The following is a 23,437-nucleotide window of genomic DNA, read 5'->3' on the forward strand; positions in this document are numbered from 1 at the left end:
GAGGTTATCCGTGTTCTATAAGCTGCATATCCTATCAGCGACTGCTATACCTTGTTTAGGACTTTCAAAAGAAGTACCTGCATGTGCAACCATGACTGTTTCAAAATAGCCCCGCCAAAGTCATGCAGGTAACTCTGAGGTCGTGCATTGAATTGGTTTGAATGAGGAATACTACGGGAACCATCGCCTTTTGTTAGAAGTCACATATGAGTAAAGTGGACAACCTCTATTAAATATTATTTGTTGTGTAAAATGTTGCAGGTTTTGATCAGCTATAGGAAGAAATAGGACAACATGTTGGGTCTGGTAGACTTTCACAGCTGGGTAATATTTATCTCATACATAACATTTTGTGTCAGCCAAGGTACGTAAGCATGCAAGGTAGTTCATGAATTATCCTTGTGACATAGACTTGTGCCCCCATTTCATCGGCTGTATATATCACATACTGACGTATTTGCAAAATATGTGTTTCGAGAAAATCGAATTCGAAAATTTAGCGATTTTCATTTGGTGCATTAATCTTGATTAAAACATTATTGTCGATTAAAACTGGGTTAAGTCTTGAAAATATACCATATTTTCAATGTAATTCACTTATCACTATCAGAACATAACTTAGTCTGCAAAAAATCAGTATCAAATAAAATACATCATGTAAATACGTCAATATGTGAAACAGTTGCGCAAATATGTCACTATGTGAAAAAAGGACAAAACTGCAATTTTTCTGTGCAAGTCGCGCAAATACGCAAATACATCACTATGTGAAATGGCAAATTCTTAAAATTGCAGATATTGCAGGGGGGAGGGGCAATTGCAGTAAACAGTGAGCTTATAGGCTATATCCTGTGGCACCTGCATGAGGAATCATAAATTATGTGCTACTTATTTCTGTATTGTGAGAAAGTGCATTTTTCTACTCTTTGTGTTCCATCTCAAGTTTGGTAGAGACATCTGTGGACGTGAACGGTAAGCTCTCCTGGGAGGCACTTAATATTTGTACATGCGTAACTAGAAAAACATGAAAAATCATCCTTTTCAGGTAATTTAGCATGAATCCCATGTAGGGAATGCCTGTTTTCCAGAAAAAGAGTTGTTTTTTAATTCCAGGACCATCCCCAAAACATAAATATTAGAAAATGATAAGAACATGCAAAAGAGGTGTATTTTATTTAAAAAACCTACTAGGCTAGTGGTACCATTTTCAGATATCTATTTAGGGGGTCAATTTTGTTACAAAACCAAGTTAAATTCCTGTTTTGGGTGATTTTAGCTCAAAAGGGCAAATCCTGTTTTAGGGTATGTTTTGAAAATCTCTGGTCGTGCATGTGTACACTATGAAACTTAAAAGTGCACCCCCCCCAAAAAAAAAGCTCATTGACACCCCTCCTTGTAAATGAGTGTGTCCACTTTGCATGATTAGGTTTGTGCATTCAATACTGCGACCAGCAACGTGAGTACGTATGTTTGTCACTACCGAATTTGAGGCGAAATGAAATACTGTAAGCATTCGCCTAGTGGTGCTATGGGCTCCCTTGACATAACTGGAATTTTAGACACAAACTAAAAGTGCCCTCCTGTAAAAATCCCACCAGCAAATAAGAGCACATACCCTTAATTCTTGTTGGGATTTTTAGAAGAGGGGGCTCTCTATTTGTACCCCAAGGCAGAGGAGCCCAGGTGTACCATTAGGCAAATGTTTATGATATTAATTAAGTACATCAATTAGTTAACAATATGAAATGTTTGTGCATTGTTTGCTAGGTCTACTTGTGACAGCTACTAAAGACAAGAATAACCAGTACAATTTCAACCCAACCACAGTAGTACTATTAGTGGAGTGCCTTAAACTCATCACATGTGTGGCATTGTATTTATACCAAAAGTAAGATTATATGATATTTTATCTGTTAAAAATATATTTTACAGGGCTGTGATTTATCCGGATTTATCATTCATCATGAATGATCCTAGCATTTAGTTCTAGGTCTCATTTGCATAATTAATGGATTTTTTGCCCACCTAACTTGGGGAAAACCTTCAAAAACTGGTATTATTTTGATATTGTCCATCATGTATATCAATATTGACCATGTAGTTCATGAGCAGGAGTGCCATTTTAAGAATGTCTTTTATGTACAAAAGTATAGGAAACTGAACATTTCAAATGCCTGTATCTCTCTTTTAGAGCATTTTTTGACAACTTCTAAATAGGTTGGAGCATGTATTTTTAATTTTTCCAAATGGAAGATTGTTAAAGTAAAGGAGTATTTACATAACATTTTACTTGCAAGTTACCCCATAAAATGGCATCTCCTGTGGTGCAAAATGTGCAGAAACCCTCTGGCTTCAGGGGGCTTTTCCCCCTCGCCCCTGGACCCGGGCCCTTGGATCCCCAGCCATGAGGGGCGAAAGCTCCGCTTGCTACGCTTCACCTTTAGGCTTTTTTTAAAACCTGCAATCACAGCCCTGATTTTAAATCTGTTCTCATGTCATATTGTTATGGACCCAGTTGTTGGGTTTTATGTGTCTTCTTTTTTGATTAATCATAAAGATTATAAAAGTTGTAAAAATCTAAACAAATAAAATAATTGACAGCACTAAAAATATGAGACAATCTTACTATAAATAGCAAAATGTTGTGACTAACTATGTGGGTATGTCCAGAAAGGCTCCGTCAGTCCAAATGTCGCCAAATTCATATGGGAGATCGAGGAATATACCGAGATGGTTATGCAAAAATTTGGTTGAAAACAGTCAAGAATTGGCCTCAAAATCAGTGAAAATGTAGTCGGTTGCTATCCTAAACAGAGAAAAGTAGTAGCCACACGAGTCCTACAAAACGGGCGTAACTGTGCCGCTTGCGTAATGCAGTAATACCGTGCGGGTAATGGAGCACTACGCCATAGTGCACGTAAACGACACAGAGCCACGTAATGATATTATGGGTGAACGACCATAGACGCGCTATGAGAGGCGGACGTAATAAATACAGGGAAAAGATGTGTGTTTGTTAAAAAGTATAAACAACATGAAGCGGTATATACTACTATAGATTTTGCAGTTCTCGGGTTGGGCGGTTCTCGTGATAGGCCTATCTCTAATTACCCAACACCCGTTACCCATAATACTTGTCCTGACCTTTCAAACTACTACGATAGATGTCTCTCAATGATTAAGACACAACTTAAATCAACTCTGTTTTGTAGCTGTGACGCTTACTTCGGTACCCATAATCTGAAAACCCATCGTTCGCCTCTTCCAAGCCCTGTCCTGCTACCACATTGGAGGACCCAAAAATACCCCGAAATTCTAGTAGTATCTGAATGTATGCCGTCAATTCAAGCGGGAGAAATGTAAACGCAAATGGGTTATATAGGCCTTATCATAACTGATGATTTTTATGTTATAATCATGTCTTGAAAATAGGCCTATTGGTCCGATTAGATGCACCTGTTAGTCACACTGTAATGCTTTCCGATGCGCAGTGCGGTACTCTGCGCCATTGACATACCTGTTTGTCTGGGCTCTGCGCACACCCCCGTTGATACTCCGCGATAGCACAACGCGAGCATGTGATATCACAACGCGAGCATGTGATATCACAACGCGAGCATGTGATATCACAACGCGAGCATGCGATATCGCGTCACAGCTAAGTACCCAAGAAAACAAGACAGTCCGACATCTGTGCAGGGTGAAGGCAGTTTACCCTTTTTGAACTGATATTGTAATAATTTCAAGACATTACTGAGACGGTTTTCGTTTGTATATTAATTCGGAAGGTGTTTGCTAGTTCTGTTGCTATTGTAAGGCTTTCAGTCCTGAGATTAGGGTCGTATGTAGCAAAGACCTATATAGGACTTTCACATGGGCCAATCAGGGCCTTCTAACCTTAAAATCGCTAGGCTAGTCAGAAAAAATAGAGTGAACACTCCCCAGTTTGCCCTACCTATTCTTCTGCAACACCAGTCTGGGAAAATTGGGAAGTATAGTTTCACTGTCATTATGAAAATAGTTTGATATTGAAATGGATGTTATGTTGTTTGTTACTTTTTATCCTACAGTAAATCAGTGATTACAATGTTTCAGACAATTGGTAAAAGTTATAAAGGTAAGCTCACAAACAAGTTTATTGTTGTTGGCGTGGCATTGGGATTGTGTGTGATGTGATCAAGCAAAATCAGTCGGAAGTCGGAAATATTGATTTCTAGATATAGACAAACAAAGGAAAATATTTCTTTTGTTGTCTACAGTTTTGGATACACTTCAATTGTTCATATATGTGTCCTGTCAAAAGCAGACACTTGTGGGCAGGTTATCAATTTTGAGGTTTTTACATGTCTTAAATATAGAGATATTTTGCTCCACAATGCTGTTTTCCCCAATGAAATAGGACATTCCTAAGAGAAGATATTGAGATCGTAAGTTATGGTTTTATAAAATTGGAAATTGAGATATCGGCCTTTAAAAATATAATTGACAATGTTGAGAGGAGGATTTACCTTGAAACGCATCCCAAAAAATACAAGATGCCAGTTATATTTTGGTCTGAAACTATCAGACAGTATTTTTAACATCAATAATATCACAAATTCAAGAACAAACCCAAATTGTGAAAAATTAGCCCCAGGCAGATTTTTGGCTATTTCTCCATTTACGATCCTGCCCAAAAGTGTCTGCTTTTGACATGACACGTCCCAAATGTTCGATTTCAATGGGGTTTTCTGCAAAATGTACATTTGCAAATGCTTTATACAATCATGTAGAAAACTGACAATTGAATATATAGCCGACTTCAGACTGATTTTGCTTGATCACACCACATGTGACCCATTACAGCAATAAATATTTTGTCATTGTCTTTGAAAAATAATGTTAATTTAGATATCCTAGAAATGCATTTTTGCTTTAAAATCTCACACATGTTGTAGAATACCGGTATTGATTTGATTTTATGTGATAACTAAAATACAAATTCCTGATTATTCTCTTAATTTTTATGCATACTGTACTTGATCACACCACATGTGACCCATCACATCAATAAATAGCATTGTCGTCGAAATGTTATAGATTTCCTAGAAATGTAATGCATTTTTGCTTTAAATCTCACACATGTTGTAGAATACAAATATTGATTTTATGTGATAAATATAATACAAATTCCTGATTATTCTCTTTATATTTTATGCATATACTTTCTTTATATAGGAGTTTCTGACAGTTTGCCATGTTTCAATGTGCCAGGTCGCATATATTAATTTGTATTCAAATTTTATGTATTGTAGAGTGTAGTAGCGTAGCCAGGATTTTGGTGTGATGAGGCAAAACCAAATGTTTGTCCTGTCAATTTTGTGCCCCATTTTTAGTCATTTTAAGAACACTGTACTCTTTACCATCCTCATTGTGTCCCTGAAACTTTTCTGTGGGGGAAGTCCCCCTGTCTCTGCCCCTGCTATAGACACAATGAAAAAAGAATTAATTTGTGCTGCATAATATATTTAAAACTATTAAGCATTAAGCCATAATGGTGAAATATGGGTTGGTGTTAAATTGAACCACAATCTGTGACACTTTCATTGATGTCATGTTTTCCTAGCAAACACAAATCATTTTTGACATCATTCGCAAAAGGTTAGAAAAAGTTGCCAGAAAACATTTAAATGTTGGGCTATATAAAGGGCATAAAACAGTTTTCATAACATTCAAAATGTATTTAAGCATGGATGACATTTGTAACAAAATCTGAAAATAATTTCCCAAATTCTAATTTATTTTAAAGGGGCATTTCGTGATCCACAGCATTATTCCCCCACTTTTCACAAAAAAAGTTGAGATTTTTATATCACTGGATACACAATGTTTATATACAAAATTTTCTTGCAGTTTAATTCGTTTAGCAAAGATATCTCGAAATTTGAAAAACAAAATTACAACACATTGTCTATGGAGCAATGTAATACACATAATCATGCATAACTCGCAAACGCAAAATCGGAATCAACTGAAATTTTGGGAATAATTTCGTGGATATCTACTGAAAAATGTAATAAAAAGAGGATGCTAAGATCACGAAATACTCCTTTAAGGAACTTAAGAAAACGTTACAGATTTTTTGGACCTTAACTGATCTCTGAAACTCCCCTTAATATTAGATATGTAAGTCTGCCTTTACTTAATGTTTCAATCGGTCACATTTTTATGATTGTATTTTGTTTTTCTCCCGCAGCGATGTTTTTATACTTTGTTCCAGCGTTTCTATACAGTGTTTACAACAACTTAACATTTGTCAACTTGTCCAAGTATGATCCTACCAGCTATTTTATTTTACTGCAGTTAAGAGTGGTGATTTCAGGCATTATATATCAGGTAAGGCATCAGCCACAACATCTGTAACAAATAGGCAACTATCATTCCGGTTATTGGCCTATTTGGCGCCATGGGAGCTTAAGGTTATTAATTATTTTAAACTGTTGTGATTTGGTAGTTCACAGCATCTTACGAATGGTAGTGAGCTTTGGCAAAAACTGCATTGCTCAATTCATAGAGAGTGTGTAGAAGAATTAAAATATCACAGATATACTTTTATAGGTGTTGCGGTTCTTGAGTTACGTTGTAAAGAGGGCTGAAACAACAACACTTTTGTAAAACGTACATAACTCATTAACAACAATAACTTAAGCAAGTTTGCAAAGTATACAATTTGTAGAATGAACTTTTGCAAAACATCAAGGTGTTATTTTTCAATAATATATTGATCTAGATAATGAAAATCGATTTTTAGGTTGCTTCGACCAACAATACCTCGTCTACCCTTAAAGGAAGGGTTATTTTGTGAATTAAGCATCCTCTATTTATGGTATTGTTTGATAGATTTCCACAAAAAAAAGCTTCTCTCTTAAATTGGCCGATTGAAATATGTCAATGTTTTAACGATTGATGATAGGAATCAATCTAAATAGATTGAAAAATAGATTGAAATGTTTTTTTTTTGTTTTCACTCTAACTCTTTTTGTAGACTGATTTCACTATCTAATCAAGTGTTACTCCTAATGTACTGCCAAATGACATGTGTTGCATATGTTTGGAATGAGATTTCAAACTATCTTAGAGTGAGCATTTTCAATCCTTTTTTCAACTGGAAAAGACTTGTCCCTAATTTGGGACGGCAAAAGATTGAAAAACAATGAAAATCAATCCTTTCTACTGAAAATTCAATCGAAAAAGATTTGCCCATAACTTTAATCGCTAACAGATTGTAAATGATTGAGAATCACTCCTTTTGATTGAAAAAAAAAAGGTTTGAAAAATAATAATCACCTGACTGGAACAGTCGAAAACGATTTGTCCCTAATTTGGAACAGCGAAATTGAAAATTCAATCTTTTTGATTGAATATTCAGTCGGGCAATTTAAGAGAGTTATTACCAAAATTTCAGTGGGTTATGCATAATTACATGTATTACAGCACCCCATAAGGCAACAGTTTTGTAATTTTGAGTTGTCAATAGCACGAAAATACAAAATTTATGATATCTTAGTCCAACGATCGAATCTGCAAGCCTGGAAAGCTTATGCACGTATTCATTATTTAGGCCCAGTTTTCTGATGGTATAAAAAACTTTATGGGTGTAAGTTGGGGGGATGAGGCTGTGAATCACAAAGTGCTCAGTCCTTTAAATAGACAGAGCGATTACTGAATAGGGTGCAACTCTACTAGTCTTATTACAATACTGCCCTACCCCATGATCCCTAAACCCTAACCCTAAACTCTGTAAACAAGGACTAGACTCAAGTCTAGCAAGTTGCACCCTATTCAATAATTGTACCAAATAAACTATTTTAATAGTTTATTTGGTACAATTACCGAATGCTTAAAAGCATTAAGCCATATGGTGAATAATGGTTCGATGTTAAATTGAACCACAATCTGTGACACTTCCATTGATGTCAACATCCCAGCAAACACAAAACGTTTTTGACATCATTCGCAAGAGGTTAGAAAAGGTTGCTAGAAAACGTTTAATATATAAATAAGGGCATAAAAAATTTTCATAACATTCAAAAACATCTTTTGATAACCCACTGCAAATAATTTAACATTATTGTTAAAATTTAAGTATAATGGCGCTGCCCATGGCCACTCGATGAATTGTTTAATTTGAATTAATCAATTCGATATTATAGACTGTTAACTCTAACCTTAATTCTCTCCATGCGAGTGTCGAAAGAGAAGACAAATTCCAAATTTTCTTTAAAAATTTCTGAATAGTACATTTTCATGACCATATTTGGAATCAGCATGAAAAATACAAGGCCGGCGCAACATATGCGATTGGTCAGGCGATCGTCGCCTGACCAGAGAAAAGAAAGTATTAGAAAAAAGCATTAAGCCTATTTCTCCTATTTAGAAGCAATTTAAAAAATGAACATCAAATACTAATAATGTTGTGAATGTCGTAGTGTACTTGCATATATACAACATTTTAAAAATGTTTTTTATGACCATTTATAAACCTAGAATATCCGTAATATTGTTTAAAAAGATAATAGGAAACGGCCTCTAAGCACTTCCAGAAACAAACATTTTCAAGAGGCCCGCTGTGCTCGAATTGAAGTGTATGTGACCCGGCAGCACAAACGAGCCGTAAATTCCCTAAATTGTATTCTGAGTTACGGTGTAAAATGTGTACGAAGGTCATATTCATCGGTAACTTAAGCTGGCGCGACATCTGTCTTATTTCGATAGTCACAACACCAATCAATAATCCTATTATTGAAGTGGATAATAAGCTTCTACCTTAGATGGCTATAGAACTTTTATTAGCTCTGGTCTTTGTTTGCTTTTGCTAAATCCTTTTCAGGTGGTGGGTTACCAGGCATTGTATTTTGTATAGGTATGCATAATCAACAATTAACAATGAGAGAACCTTCTTAAACCTCGTTGACTTGGGGATGTTTTGAAATGACCGCCAATTATGACTGTTTGATATTTATTGCCAGCAATGTGGAAAAAGAGACACACGTAGAAACGAAAAAAGCTATAATTTTGTTGCAGGAGCAAAGTTTAACAAACCATAACCCCGCTTCTGGATATCGTTTGAAGTCAAATGATATACCATTTTTAAGTTTATGATGTTTATTTTTAAACACGAAATAAAACAAAATTGACCGGGGAGGAATTTACGGCTCATTCGCCGTGGACGGTCACATATTGCAAGCACCGCACCACTTTTAAATTCCCTGCGCCGGGCCTGAAATATATGTATAAGTAAGTCAAATGTCTACAATGTGACTTCTTTCTTTTTATATTGCAGGTACTTTTCAAAAGAAAACTGACCAAAATACAATGGTTGTCTATGATCATTTTAACAGTGGGCTGCATGATCAAAGAACTTGACCACCAGCAGATTCAAGGTGAATCCTTGAACCTCTTTAACCTCTTCTTCAGTCCAAGCATCCTCCTCATTATTGCACAAGTCTTGTGCTCTTGTTTCGCCGGAGTCTACACAGAGTATCTACTTAAAGGGTACACAAGCTGTGGCGAGGTAGATATTTGGATTCAAAACATTTTTATGTACGTAAACTCGATTTTGTGCCTTGTGGTATTTTTATTATTTTCACAACGTCTAGGAACGGTATTGCAGTGGGAGAGTGTCCAATCTGTTTTGCAAATGAAAGTAGTTTTAGTCATTTTTAACAATGCAATAGTGGGATTGATCACAAGTATATTTTTGAAGCATTTGAATACAATTCTGAAAACCTTTGCCAGTTCATTAGAAATTGTTGTAACCATGGTACTATCGTTATTATATTTGGTATACCGGTGACCCCATGTGCCATAGTGTCAACATTAGCAGTAGGGTTTGCTATCCAGTTATACTCTAGGAATCCAGTTGCCAGTGGTGTGAAAGTAGTCGAGTCCACCACATCATCCAGAGTAGAGTCTGTAGTTTCTGAGTCCTCAAGGGGTCAAATCCAAATTTGATTTTCCATGCCAGTTTGTTTTCATCCACCATGACAACTTACGCTAAATTTCCAAATAAAAATAGCATATTTATTTATGTTCTAAAGTCGCAAAACTAGAAATGGTTTTATTGAATTTTTATAGAATTAGGAAAAAATTCTAAAATTTCTAGTTTTGCGTCTTTAGAACATAAATATGCAGTTTTCATATATTTGGGAATTTAAGGTAAGTTGTTGTGGTGGACAAAAAAAAATTGGCATGGAAAATCAAATTTGGCACTTTTCCCAAAAACTGCTTCTTTTTTCAGAAATCTGCCGAGCTAGTTGGATTGCTTTCTGAAAATGTATGTACGTAGCACCATTACTTTTAAAAATACAATTCAACAATGTTTAGAATTCCATATTTAGAATATGTGATCTTGCATACGTGCCCCCATAATATTAATTCAAGAATTGAAGGAAAAAAACATTTTTGGAAAAGCATTAGCTCAAAAGTGAATATTAGTGCAGCCTTTCCAAAATTGTTATACAAAATAATTATTTTTAAAGTAATATGATTATTTTCCTGCAGCAAGTAATACATATGTGACGTGTCATGTCAAAAGCAGACACTTTTGGGCAGGTTATCAATTTTGAGATGTTTACATATCTTAAATATAGAGATATTTTGCTCCACAACGCTGTTTTCCCCAATGAAATCGGACATTCCTAAGCGAAAATATTGAGTTTGTAAGTTATGGTATTATAAAATTGGAAATTGAGATATCGGCCTTTAAATATATTATTGACAATGTTGAGAGTAGGAATTACCTTGAAAAATGTCTCAAAAAATACAAGATGACAGTTATATTCTGGTCTGAAACTATCAGACAATATTTTTAACATTAATAACATCACAAATTTGCAACAAACCCAAATTGTGAAAAAATCACCCACGGGCAGATTTTTGGCTATTTCTCCATTTACGATCCTGCCCAAAAGTGTCTGCTTTTGACATGACACGTCACATATTACTATGTTGAGTATGTGCTTCTGCAGTTGTACATGTTATGGAACGTCGCTTATGTAACCATCCTCATGTGTTTTTTATTTTGTTTTTCCATAAACTAATGATTACATAATTACGTCAAATTAATGAGAAAAACAGCTGCATAATTACAAGTCATTATGTATGTCTGGCAGGTGGCTAATTTACTTTTGGATCTCACAATAAAACACACAAATTGGGCTATTCCATTTAAAATCCACACTACCTCTCTGGAAGATTTAGCTAAAGCCTTCCACAGAGGGAGAATGGGTTTCGAATAGAATAGACAATTGGGTAACTTCTATTTGAAATACTGGCTCCAGTTGTGGAAGATATAGGTAAAGTCATAATACAAAGGGAGTATGGGTTTCACAATGATTAACTCTGACCAATTACATTTGAAAAACATACTCCCACTTTGGGAGATATTTCCAAAATCTTCCACAGGGGTAGTCTGGATTTTAAATGGAATAGCCCATTAGATTTTGTTACAATTACAGCATAAGGCTTGTCATTTGAAACTACTGTTTTGACTTTATTAAATGCTCCCCTTCTATTAAATGCCACCATCTTTTTTCAAAGAAAAGTGACGGAAATGCAGAAAATTTCCATGCTATAGCATGTAAACATCGTTCATAAGTAAGCTTAAAACTGGCATGTCATGATTTTCGAAATTGAATGAACAAATCCTATTCTAACTTACATTTACATCCCCTTCATCATCACATTATAGTAGAAAGTTCAGATATTTAACTACAGTCCAACCTCTTTTATCCAGCCATGATGGGACCAAGCATGGTCGGGATAAGTTAAAAATCCGGATAAATGAATTACATGTAATTCTGCATTGACTGTCCCAAGTACTGAAATTGTGACTAGAAAAGATAGTTTCAACATGGCATTAAAAAATAACACTAACACTAAAAAATAACACTAAAAAATGGCATTTGAGTGCTTTATGCAACATAGATGTATGCCATTCTAAGCATTCAGTGCATGGAATTAAGAAGTCAATTGATTAAAAACATATTTTCCCGTGAAGATTTCACAGCCGGATAACGGAGAGGTCCATATAAGAGGTCCGGATAAGAGAGGTTGGCTAAATAAATCACATTCTTGCATAAACAATGCACTTACAATGCATCTAATTTGGTAGTATTTTCCAATATGTGCTTTTAATTCTAATAATTTCTACCCTTTTTCGAAATTGCAATGCCCCCCTGCCTTTAATAGAGTAAATATGGTATGTTAAACCACTGCTGTGCTTCATAGAGGGAGTCTCAGAAATAACTGTACCATCATAAAATTAAATGTTTGAGTATTTTAATGCCCAAACCAAACCAAACAAAATATAGTGTCTCGTCTCGTCTCGTCTCAAGTTTGGAGTAACACCATGTTTGATTTTACAGTGGCAGATTTGTGCATTTAAGCAGTGCGTTGCCAGTGTACAAACAAATGTGTGTATATGCCTCGCAGGATTAGGTTAGTGTGCGCAATTTGAATCTGCCAATGCGAAATCCAACATGGCATTACTCTCAACTTGAGACAAGACTATAGTTTATACCATTGGGACATAAAACACTTTTACAACTGACTGCCCCATTCTTGAATTATAAGACAAATAAATAATGGCCATTATTTAAGGGGGTTAGTTACTTTTTTGAGATGTTTACATTGAACAATACATAATTCATGCTCAGTGATTCATATTTCGGGTGCAGATTATTGATTAAAGAGACCTTTTCAAATCTAAGTTTTCCGAAGTTTGTTATAGATGACCCCGTTTACAATTCCGGGTCATCAACGCTAACGCAAACGCAACACAAATCTGTGTGAAAGACACAGTCAAGCGTTGGGTACGGCTTGTGCAAGAGATTGATATTTATATTGCAAAGACCACACAAAGACCAAACCAAATGTTCCGCAGACGCCAAACATCTGCATTTTTCTTTCTTTTACTGTCACATTGTGAAGTGCCAAATAGTGGATGTGTTAGTTCAATACCTTTAGAAAATATTTCTCTGTGATGACTCATGTTGCTTTTGGCTAAATACTTTGTATTTTTACTCTAAAGGGTATGTGACTCCGCTTGATTCATTGTGCACCAATTTGACCACCTAGCTTACTGAATAAATACTGCGCTTTTCCGATCTTTGAAAAGGTCTATTGAATTCATGGAATGTATTGGAAATTGTGTAATATCATAAACTGCTATATTTCAACTAGGAAGTGATCATCAATATGAAAATTCAAAATGTATATTAGGGAACAACCCAAAAGTTCGATGAAGCCCTATAAACAAAAGCCCTTTCGTTAGGGAGGGAGGGGGTCAAAAAATCTGATTACGTTTGTAAAGAAGTAGTTAAAACATCGGTCAAAGCTGATCTTTTTTAAGGATTTAATATATAATTGTAAAATTTTAGTATTTTCTGAAGTACGATATTGACATTTTTAAGTGGTTGCTTCAAAATGATTTCAAATAAATATAGAGTGCAGTACTCGCAACCTGCAACTTGTAAGTTCGTTTTTTAAAGCAGCTGTACCGCACTTTGATTCTTTTTTATTTGAAAATCCAGCAAGTCCTAAATTTTTATGAAGAAAAATATTTCAAAATAAAATAGAATTGTTGTTTCTTAAACGTGATCAATATGCTAGCAATGTCGTACCCCTCCACAACCCCATTGACCATAGCAACGGCCCTGTGCCCAATGAATACGGGTTGGAATTTTCGATATTTGACACTTACGTTAGAGGGGGGGAGGGGGTCAGCCTTCTAACGAAAGGACTTTCGTTTATAGGGCTTCATCGAACATTTGGGTTGTTCCCTTATGCAATAGAATATATAAAATATAGATACCGTATTTCGTCAAATAGTCGCCCCCCCCCCAAATAAACGCCCCCACCACTTTTTCAACCAAGATGTTTAAAAATTGCCGAATTTCCATGCTATCTTGTGTAGTAAGCTTACCAAGTTGCCCACATGGTCAATAATAGCGTCAAAGGGCCGGTTTCTCGAAGCATGGTTAGTGGTCAGGCTTCCTAGGCCATCAGTCTTAAGCCCAATTAGTCCTATATACCAGTGTTTACATTTTCACATCATACATAGCTATACATCACCTAGAAAGATAAATCAATAAAATAGATCCACATTGGTAGGACTAGCCTACTGGCTTAGGGAGCCTGACCACTAGCTAAGCTTCGAGAAATCGGACCCAAAGGTCTAGCATACTTGGTTTTGTGATGTGTATTTTCTTTTGTATTTTATAGTTTTTTATGCTTCTAATTGGTACTGAACTCCTGAATCAGGTTTAAGAGTTCTCCTGTCCATCTAGTGATTTATTTGAATCATTTTATTGTACAAATGGGCATTATATGGATGGATAGGAGGGGCTGGTGTGATATTTTTTATTATGTTGTCACATTGATATTTTAAAAGGGCATTTCATGATCCACAGCATCATCCCTCCACTTTTCTCACTTATATCACTGGAAACCTCTGGATACATAATGTTTATGTACAAAAGATTTCTTGCAGATTAATTTGTTTAGCAGAGATATCGTGAAATTTAAATTTCGTTATGGTATACCAGAACGAAATTACAACACATTGTCTATGGAGTAGTGTAATACACATAATCATGCAGTACTCGCAAACGCAAAATCGGAATCAACTGAAATTTTGGGAATAAGCTTTTTTCGCGGATATCTACTTTAAAATGTCATAAAAAGAGGATGCTAGGATCACAAAATACTCCTTTAAAGCCATATTATAACATTTTCAAACAAAATAGATTAGCATGTCTTTGCCATAAAATGTTAGCTTTTACTCTCAGATATATCCCCTTTTATTTTTGAGCCAAATAATTACGGCAAAGCAAAGAAAATTGGAATTTACTACTAGCGCACATGTCGCCAATATGTACAACTCCTTCGGTCATGTTATGGTACGACCCTTTGTTGTGTATATCACCATCCCGCACGCCGTGTACGTACTGTGTGTTATGAACATCGTGTGTGCGTTCGACTAATAATTCCATCGTAATAATAAAACGCCGGTTCCGGCGTTATATTCAAAATCTCGGATTTTGACAAAACTACAGCACATAGAGTCTTGATTTTTGCAGGGTATATTGGTTTAATAAAGTACAATATAATCGTGTAAAAAAGAATTTTAAAAATTCAGTTCGGGCGTCCTCCTCAGCAAATGTTATAATATGGCTTTAATTAATAGGTTGAGTTTTTGTGCAACGATGAGTGTGGGAATGCATCATTGGATGTGTAGGGGGTGGGGTGTGCATGGGGTGTGGGGATGTGTTTGAGATATGGTGTTGGGGTGTGTATGGTTGAGTATGAGCTACAACCTTATCTGAATGTTATTTTTGATGTACTTTTAATATTATTTCAGTGAGCATACATTGTGGAATAATTCAACAATTTGCCTGCAATAATGATCATTTTATGTATTTTATCATTATTTGTCTATCTTTATGAATTTGTTATTTACCATGTAATTCAGCCATTCTGGCTACTATTTGAGTGTTTTTGAAAATATTTGTCTCAGTTGAAAATATACCTAAAATATATGAAATTAAATATATTGTATAAAATACCCACAAATGTACTTTTCTGACGGTACAGTTCTTTCAGAGAACCCTATAATAATGTCAAAATCAGTCATTTTAGGGGTGGGGGAATGATACCTTTACAATGCCAAAGGTTCTCCTATGTCAAGAGAAGAGTTTGTGTGTTTTGCAATCAGTTAAGGGCTCTGTTATGAGCGTTTCGACAGTATTTTTTGTGGGACATGAGAGCACATCAGACATATCGAATTGCACTCTGATACTTACAGTCCTCAAAGTACACTTTCTAAATCTAATGATATATAATTCAAGTGTATATAGCGGGGATGAAAAGCCGACGATCAATTCAACATTGTGGCCTTTTGTGTTGAAGATATGGATTTGAAGATATGGGGAAAAAATCCACATCTTCAATATGAAAGAGCAAAATTTTCAGTTGATTGTCAGCTTTTGATCCCAGCTCCTTACACATTAAGTACATATCATAAGATTTATAAAGTTAAAGTTGTTTTCTTTAAACTTCCGTGGTCGGGGTACGCGCTGGTGAATTGCGATCGCGTAAAAGTGACAAGGTCGCCTACTACGCTACCGAACAGACAACCAATGGGTCAACCGACTTGTTGTCAAGTGCATTGATCAGCCAATCAGCGTGATTGCTTATTTTTTCTGTGTGTACGTCAGAGACGCTTGGCACAGCTCGGACCACGGAAGTTTAAAGAAATTAACTTTAACTTTGAGGACTGTTAAATATCAAAAATATCAATTTTTAATCATTTGCTGTAAAATGTGTATTAAATCGTGAATTTTAAAAACTGATATCAGAAGGACATTTTTCGTATTCAGAATGCAATTCGATATGTCTGATCTGCTCTCATGTCCCACAAAATTTACTGTCCAAACGTTCATACCCCATCCCTTAAGTATTTGGGAAACTAAAGATATGACAAAAAATGTAGATCAAGGTCTCATTTTGAAATACAAATTTCCTGGGACAAATACAAAAGGCCTTTTGTAAAAGATCAATACCAGTACTACAATAACAAGGACCTTCAGCAGTGTCCAACTGGCAGTTTGATCAGCAACGTGATGATGACGTGATTCAATTTGCCAATCAGAACCCCATTTCCGTGTTTACGCTGTATTCAGCACCAAATCAGCAGACCGCTGTAAAGCCTTGCCGAAAACTATAGTACCAGTATTCATTTTCTTGAAAATGTTAGCGATGTAATATTTTTTGTAATGGACATACATTGGACACAAGATTCTAAATAATGCAATAAAACATTCAAATACATTAAAGGAAGTTTGTTTGTTGTATTTTTTGCTTCTTTTCCTAAACACATCGAAAGAAATAAGTCCTCCTCTCAAAATTTTGCCATAACATTGTAAAGTGAAATTTTGTACCAATAAAACTAACTTAGAAATAATTATATGACTGTTTACTAAGTGTTGTGCGAAAATGAAAGATGTCCATGAATTCATAGCTGAATGAGCCCAAATTTAAGACAAAAACTGCCCTTTCCAAAAGTCACAAAGTAGGCCTATGCTTGTTAACTGCAAGATGTATTGGGACAAGGAATGTGACTGGCAATCTTACAACTCACTGGACTGAACTCTGCACCAAGAAGGGGATTGGCATGGTTGAATGATCAAGAATGGATACACATTCACTTGGTGAGGATTTTAAACTGCACTCAACCACATGGGTTTTTCCATTAGTAACAAGTCATGTATCAACTTTTGTAACAAGCACAGGCCTACTTTGTGACTTTTGAAAAGGACAGTTTTTGTCTTCAATTTGGGCTCATTCAGCCCTGAAGTCATGGACATCTTTCATTTCCACACAACACTTAGTAAACAGTCATATAATTATTTCAAAGTTAGTTTTATTGGTACAAAACGAAACCTTACAACGTTATGACGAAATGTTGACAGGGGGACATATTTCTTGTGTTGTGTTTATTTCGCTTAGCTGGCAAGGTAAGACTCTCATTTTGGTTATTTATCTATACTGCGCCCACAGAGGAGTAAGATAAAACAGAAAAAGTACCACCAGTCAAAGTCCCCGTGTATTGTATGCTACCAGTTCTCGAATATTCATGAGGGCCGATTGTTCGATCGTGCCGTGTCAAACAATCACGCCAGCGCAGCGTGGCGTTGCATGCTTTCGCAATTACGCAATAGACCATGAAAATACGCGGTAATTGCGTAGCAGTCTCGCCTGTCGCATTTCATGGAACAATCGGCCCTCATTATCGGATGAGGCGGAGACTGACTGGTGGTACGCGCTCTGTAGTCCTCTGTGACTGTGCCTTTCACTGGTCACAGCAACAAATGGCTAACCTAACCCTGTAGGGCATATGCCCCCTATTCAAATGTAGTTTGTTGGCACGTAAAAATACTGACATCACTACTATACCAAACTCGTGAAACAAAATGTAGTGCAGGCTGAGTTTATAGAATGGTCTGTATTCAGTATGCTTCAACTACATTTACAAATACGTATTTATAAATACGCATGTGATCACCTAGGCATTTGAATGCAAACATGACAAAGGCGGTAAACAACATGAGACTGTGCAGCAAAATTGTCTATTGTTTGATTATATTGTAAACGCTTTCTATCGATAAATATTTGTTTCCATTGGCAAATACTTTCAAATGTTATTTTTGATAACATATTATTACAAATTCGGAAATTCAATTAATACTTAAATTTGATGATATTTATCTAAAGAATTCCTATCCTTTCAATGACTTTCGATGATTTGGTCACACTTGTCGGTCTTGGTATGTCGTGCCCATGGGTCATGTGCGTATTTATAAATATAGTCTAAGCATACTGGTATTGTTTCACTCTAATGTTAAACACATACACTCAAATTAATAACTTGTAACAAAGTTGAACTTGTTCAATGTGATAAGCATTTTATTATTTACAAATCTTGAAAACTTATGGACGGAATTAATTTGTACTACATGTTTCTGTTAACTGCAAAAGTCGATCATGTTTTGCATTAATAGTTCAGGGTTGTAGCCACGCCTTGGTCAGGGGTCCCCACAAATTATTTATTCATCATAAAAAGAGTAAAAACCCAAAAACAATTTGCTATCCTATTCCCGATCCCTCATGTTCGCTAAAAGATTGTGCCCCTTGAGCCAGCACTCTAATTTGATAGTAAAATTAGCTGGCACTCAACTTGGTCTAGCTACAACCCTGCTTAGGTTTGTAAATACTATATTCTATATTACAATTTCTACAGATTTCTTAGGAAGAAAACTATCGATTTGGTACAATAGTAACGGAAGAAAATTCAACAACTCATGGTTCAAATTAAATGAGAATTTACCAGATTTATTTAAAGATTCTCATCAAGAATGTTCAACATTAATCAGCACATTGGAGAAATGTGTTTATTCTAGTTAAATTTACAAACTTGTGCAAGATATGATTCCTTTAAAAAATGACCAAATTGAAACCATCATGATGAGAACATATTGGACGGACTCTTTTATATGGAAGTTTGAAATTGATGCATTGGAAGTACAGAATGGTTAGATTAAGTCAAGTTTATAGTACAGTCATGTACACAGAGAATACAGCCTTTTATAATAGCACAAATTCCATAACAATAAAATATATTCATTTACACGCATTTGTACCATTAACTTATTCTGTCGTCAAAAGGTGCTTGATTCATTATACTTCCAAGAAATTTTTCCAACCCCATCCCCCCAATATCAAAAAGAAATCTAGGCCACTGATGTTACAGGGTGTATAAAAATTATTGGTACCCATCAGCTTTATTGTCTAATGAAACACCTGCTTCTTCCAAATTCAGCTTACGATCCTTTTGAAATTACAACAATGAATAGTTTTATCAGGTGGTGAGCGCCACAAATTCTCTAAATTCAGTACATTTCTGTTGTCAACCGTGTAATTGAATGGGCTTATTTTGAAATTCCGCTCATCGTGCCGCTCACCGCCTGAGTTTTATTACCTTTTTTATACATAAATCTACAAATAAGGTGGCTGTTATGCTGAATTTTGATGTGGCAATCTAGTTCATCACTTTGATGCACCTGTATTTCCATTAGCCTAATACTTCACAAAATAATAATTAGCAGGAATATGAACTTTAAATTGAATACAATTATTGAATAATTGTCCAACACCTGTTGTCTTGTGACACCTGTTTCTTATCAATAAGCATATTGGGCTATTCCATTTAAAATCCACACTGCCCCAGTGGAAGATTTAGCTAAAGTATTCCACAGAGGGAGTATGAGTTTTGAATAGAATAAACAGTTGGGTAACTTCCATTTGAAATACTCACCCAGTTGTGGAATATATAGGTATAGCCATATACCGGGGGAATGTGGGTTTCAAAATGATTAACCCTGACCAATTACATTTGAAAAACATACTCCCCATGTGGAAGTTATTTCCAATATCTACCACAGGTGTATGATTTGGTTCATCTCAAGTTCGGTAGTGACGTAGGTGCGTATTTCGCTAGCCGCAGTATCGAATCGCGCGCGTAAAGTTAAACGCCCTGAGTGTACACGCACGCGCACAGGGGGCGGTTTGTCAGCACGCTTGCGGCGCAACCGCAAAAGAGCATTGACGTCGCTCCAAACTTGAGGTGAACCAAATTATAGTATGGATTTTATATGGAATGGCCCATTCATGACTAGACAATAGGCAAATATGTACACACAATAAATGATACATAGAAGTAGACACAGTAACAGTTTTGCTAGTATCAGCACCCCCCCCCCACTTTATTAAGCATCTTACCCCTTTTGAATATTTTCTATTTTAATTTGATATTTAGTTAAATCAACCAAAGAATAATCAACTTAAAAGTTATAAACTGCATTTAATATCATTATGATAGACCTGTGTCCTTCCTATTAATCCACTTGAGGGTTGTTCTGAAACAAGTACTCGGCCTGTAAATAGGGAAAAGAAGATCAAATTAGTTGCTATATTTCATATCAACTAATAAAGCCAGTATCATAAATGAGTTTCGTAAGCGCTGGTGATCATGACTGTTTGCTTGATCGCTATCGCAATGAACAAGACAAAACACAGCAGGGCTTATAAGTTTTAATGCCTGCTTATGGAAAATCGCTTTCACGCTGCGTGTGTATATGCCCCATGGGATAAGGTTAGGGGGGCACTGAACAGTAAGTGTCGCCATTGAAAATACATGCGCCGAGGGCCTAAAAGAACGAGCTATTGCCAAGTCCGTGCAATAGATGGGGTTATTTGAACTGTTTGGTGATGGAGCAACACTCCTTAAATTTAATATATCTTTTTTTGCACATAGATCGACAGTGTCAGTTTTTCTCATTTTGGTTATTTATCTATACTGCGCCCACAGAGGAGTAAGATAAAACAGAAAAAGTACCACCAGTCAAAGTCCCCGTGTATTGTATGCTACCAGTTCTCGAATATTCATGAGGGCCGATTGTTCGATCGTGCCGTGTCAAACAATCACGCCAGCGCAGCGTGGCGTTGCATGCTTTCGCAATTACGCAATAGACCATGAAAATACGCGGTAATTGCGTAGCAGTCTCGCCTGTCGCATTTCATGGAACAATCGGCCCTCATTATCGGATGAGGCGGAGACTGACTGGTGGTACGCGCTCTGTAGTCCTCTGTGACTGTGCCTTTCACTGGTCACAGCAACAAATGGCTAACCTAACCCTGTAGGGCATATGCCCCCTATTCAAATGTAGTTTGTTGGCACGTAAAAATACTGACATCACTACTATACCAAACTCGGTGAAACAAAATGTAGTGCAGGCTGAGTTTATAGAATGGTCTGTATTCAGTATGCTTCAACTACATTTACAAATACGTATTTATAAATACGCATGTGATCACCTAGGCATTTGAATGCAAACATGACAAAGGCGGTAAACAACATGAGACTGTGCAGCAAAATTGTCTATTGTTTGATTATATTGTAAACGTTTCTATCGATAAATATTTGTTTCCATTGGCAAATACTTTCAAATGTTATTTTTGATAACATATTATTACAAATTCGGAAATTCAATTAATACTTAAATTTGATGATATTTATCTAAAGAATTCCTATCCTTTCAATGACTTTCGATGATTTGGTCACACTTGTCGGTCTTGGTATGTCGTGCCCATGGGTCATGTGCGATTTATAAATATAGTCTAAGCATACTGGTATTGTTTCACTCTAATGTTAAACACATACACTCAAATTAATAACTTGTAACAAAGTTGAACTTGTTCAATGTGATAAGCATTTTATTATTTACAAATCTTGAAAACTTATGGACGGAATTAATTTGTACTACATGTTTCTGTTAACTGCAAAAGTCGATCATGTTTTGCATTAATAGTTCAGGGTTGTAGCCACGCCGGTCAGGGGTCCCCCACAAATTATTTATTCATCATAAAAAGAGTAAAAACCCAAAAAACAATTTGCTATCCTATTCCCCGATCCCTCATGTTCGCTAAAAAGATTGTGCCCCGAGCCAGCACTCTAATTTGATAGTAAAATTAGCTGGCACTCAACTTGGTCTAGCTACAACCCTGCTTAGGTTTGTAAATACTATATTCTATATTACAATTTCTACAGATTTCTTAGGAAGAAAACTATCGATTTGGTACAATAGTAACGGAAGAAAATTCAACAACTCATGGTTCAAATTAAATGAGAATTTACCAGATTTATTTAAAGATTCTCATCAAGAATGTTCAACATTAATCAGCACATTGGAGAAATGTGTTTATTCTAGTTAAATTTACAAACTTGTGCAAGATATGATTCCTTTAAAAATGACCAAATTGAAACCATCATGATGAGAACATATTGGACGGACTCTTTTATATGGAAGTTTGAAATTGATGCATTGGAAGTACAGAATGGTTAGATTAAGTCAAGTTTATAGTACAGTCATGTACACAGAGAATACAGCCTTTTATAATAGCACAAATTCCATAACAATAAAATATATTCATTTACACGCATTTGTACCATTAACTTATTCTGTCGTCAAAAGGTGCTTGATTCATTATACTTCCAAGAAATTTTTCCAACCCCATCCCCCAATATCAAAAAAAGAAATCTAGGCCACTGATGTTACAGGGTGTATAAAAATTATTGGTACCCATCAGCTTTATTGTCTAATGAAACACCTGCTTCTTCCAAATTCAGCTTACGATCCTTTTGAAATTACAACAATGAATAGTTTTATCAGGTGGTGAGCGCCACAAATTCTCTAAATTCAGTACATTTCTGTTGTCAACCGTGTAATTGAATGGGCTTATTTTGAAATTCGCTCATCGTGTCAGCCACCGCCTGAGTTTTATTACCTTTTTATACATAAATCTACAAATAAGGTGGCTGTTATGCTGAATTTTGATGTGGCAATCTAGTTCATCACTTTGATGCACCTGTATTTCCATTAGCCTAATACTTCACAAAATAATAATTAGCAGGAATATGAACTTTAAATTGAATACAATTATTGAATAATTGTCCAACACCTGTTGTCTTGTGACACCTGTTTCTTATCAATAAGCATATTGGGCTATTCCATTTAAAATCCACACTGCCCCAGTGGAAGATTTAGCTAAAGTATTCCACAGAGGGAGTATGAGTTTTGAATAGAATAAACAGTTGGGTAACTTCCATTTGAAATACTCACTCCAGTTGTGGAATATATAGGTATAGCCATATACAGGGGGAATGTGGGTTTCAAAATGATTAACCCTGACCAATTACATTTGAAAAACATACTCCCCATGTGGAAGTTATTTCCAATATCTACCACAGGTGTATGATTTGGTTCATCTCAAGTTCGGT

At 35.8% G+C, this 23,437-nt stretch overlaps 1 protein-coding gene across 1 annotated transcript; it reads left to right on the forward strand.

Moving 5' to 3' along the window:
* Positions 1 to 259: 259 nt before the first annotated feature.
* LOC140151929 (UDP-galactose transporter senju-like) lies at positions 260 to 10,043 on the forward strand. Its single transcript, XM_072174238.1, is given in 6 exon segments — positions 260 to 364; positions 1,768 to 1,888; positions 4,071 to 4,117; positions 6,236 to 6,375; positions 9,323 to 9,809; positions 9,812 to 10,043. Coding segments are annotated over 6 exon segments (1,047 nt in total). The 5' UTR covers positions 260 to 294; the 3' UTR covers positions 9,994 to 10,043.
* Positions 10,044 to 23,437: the final 13,394 nt, after the last annotated feature.

The sequence above is a fragment of the Amphiura filiformis genome, chromosome 5 (genome assembly GCF_039555335.1).
Source record: "Amphiura filiformis chromosome 5, Afil_fr2py, whole genome shotgun sequence".
NCBI classification, from domain to species: domain Eukaryota; kingdom Metazoa; phylum Echinodermata; class Ophiuroidea; order Amphilepidida; family Amphiuridae; genus Amphiura; species Amphiura filiformis.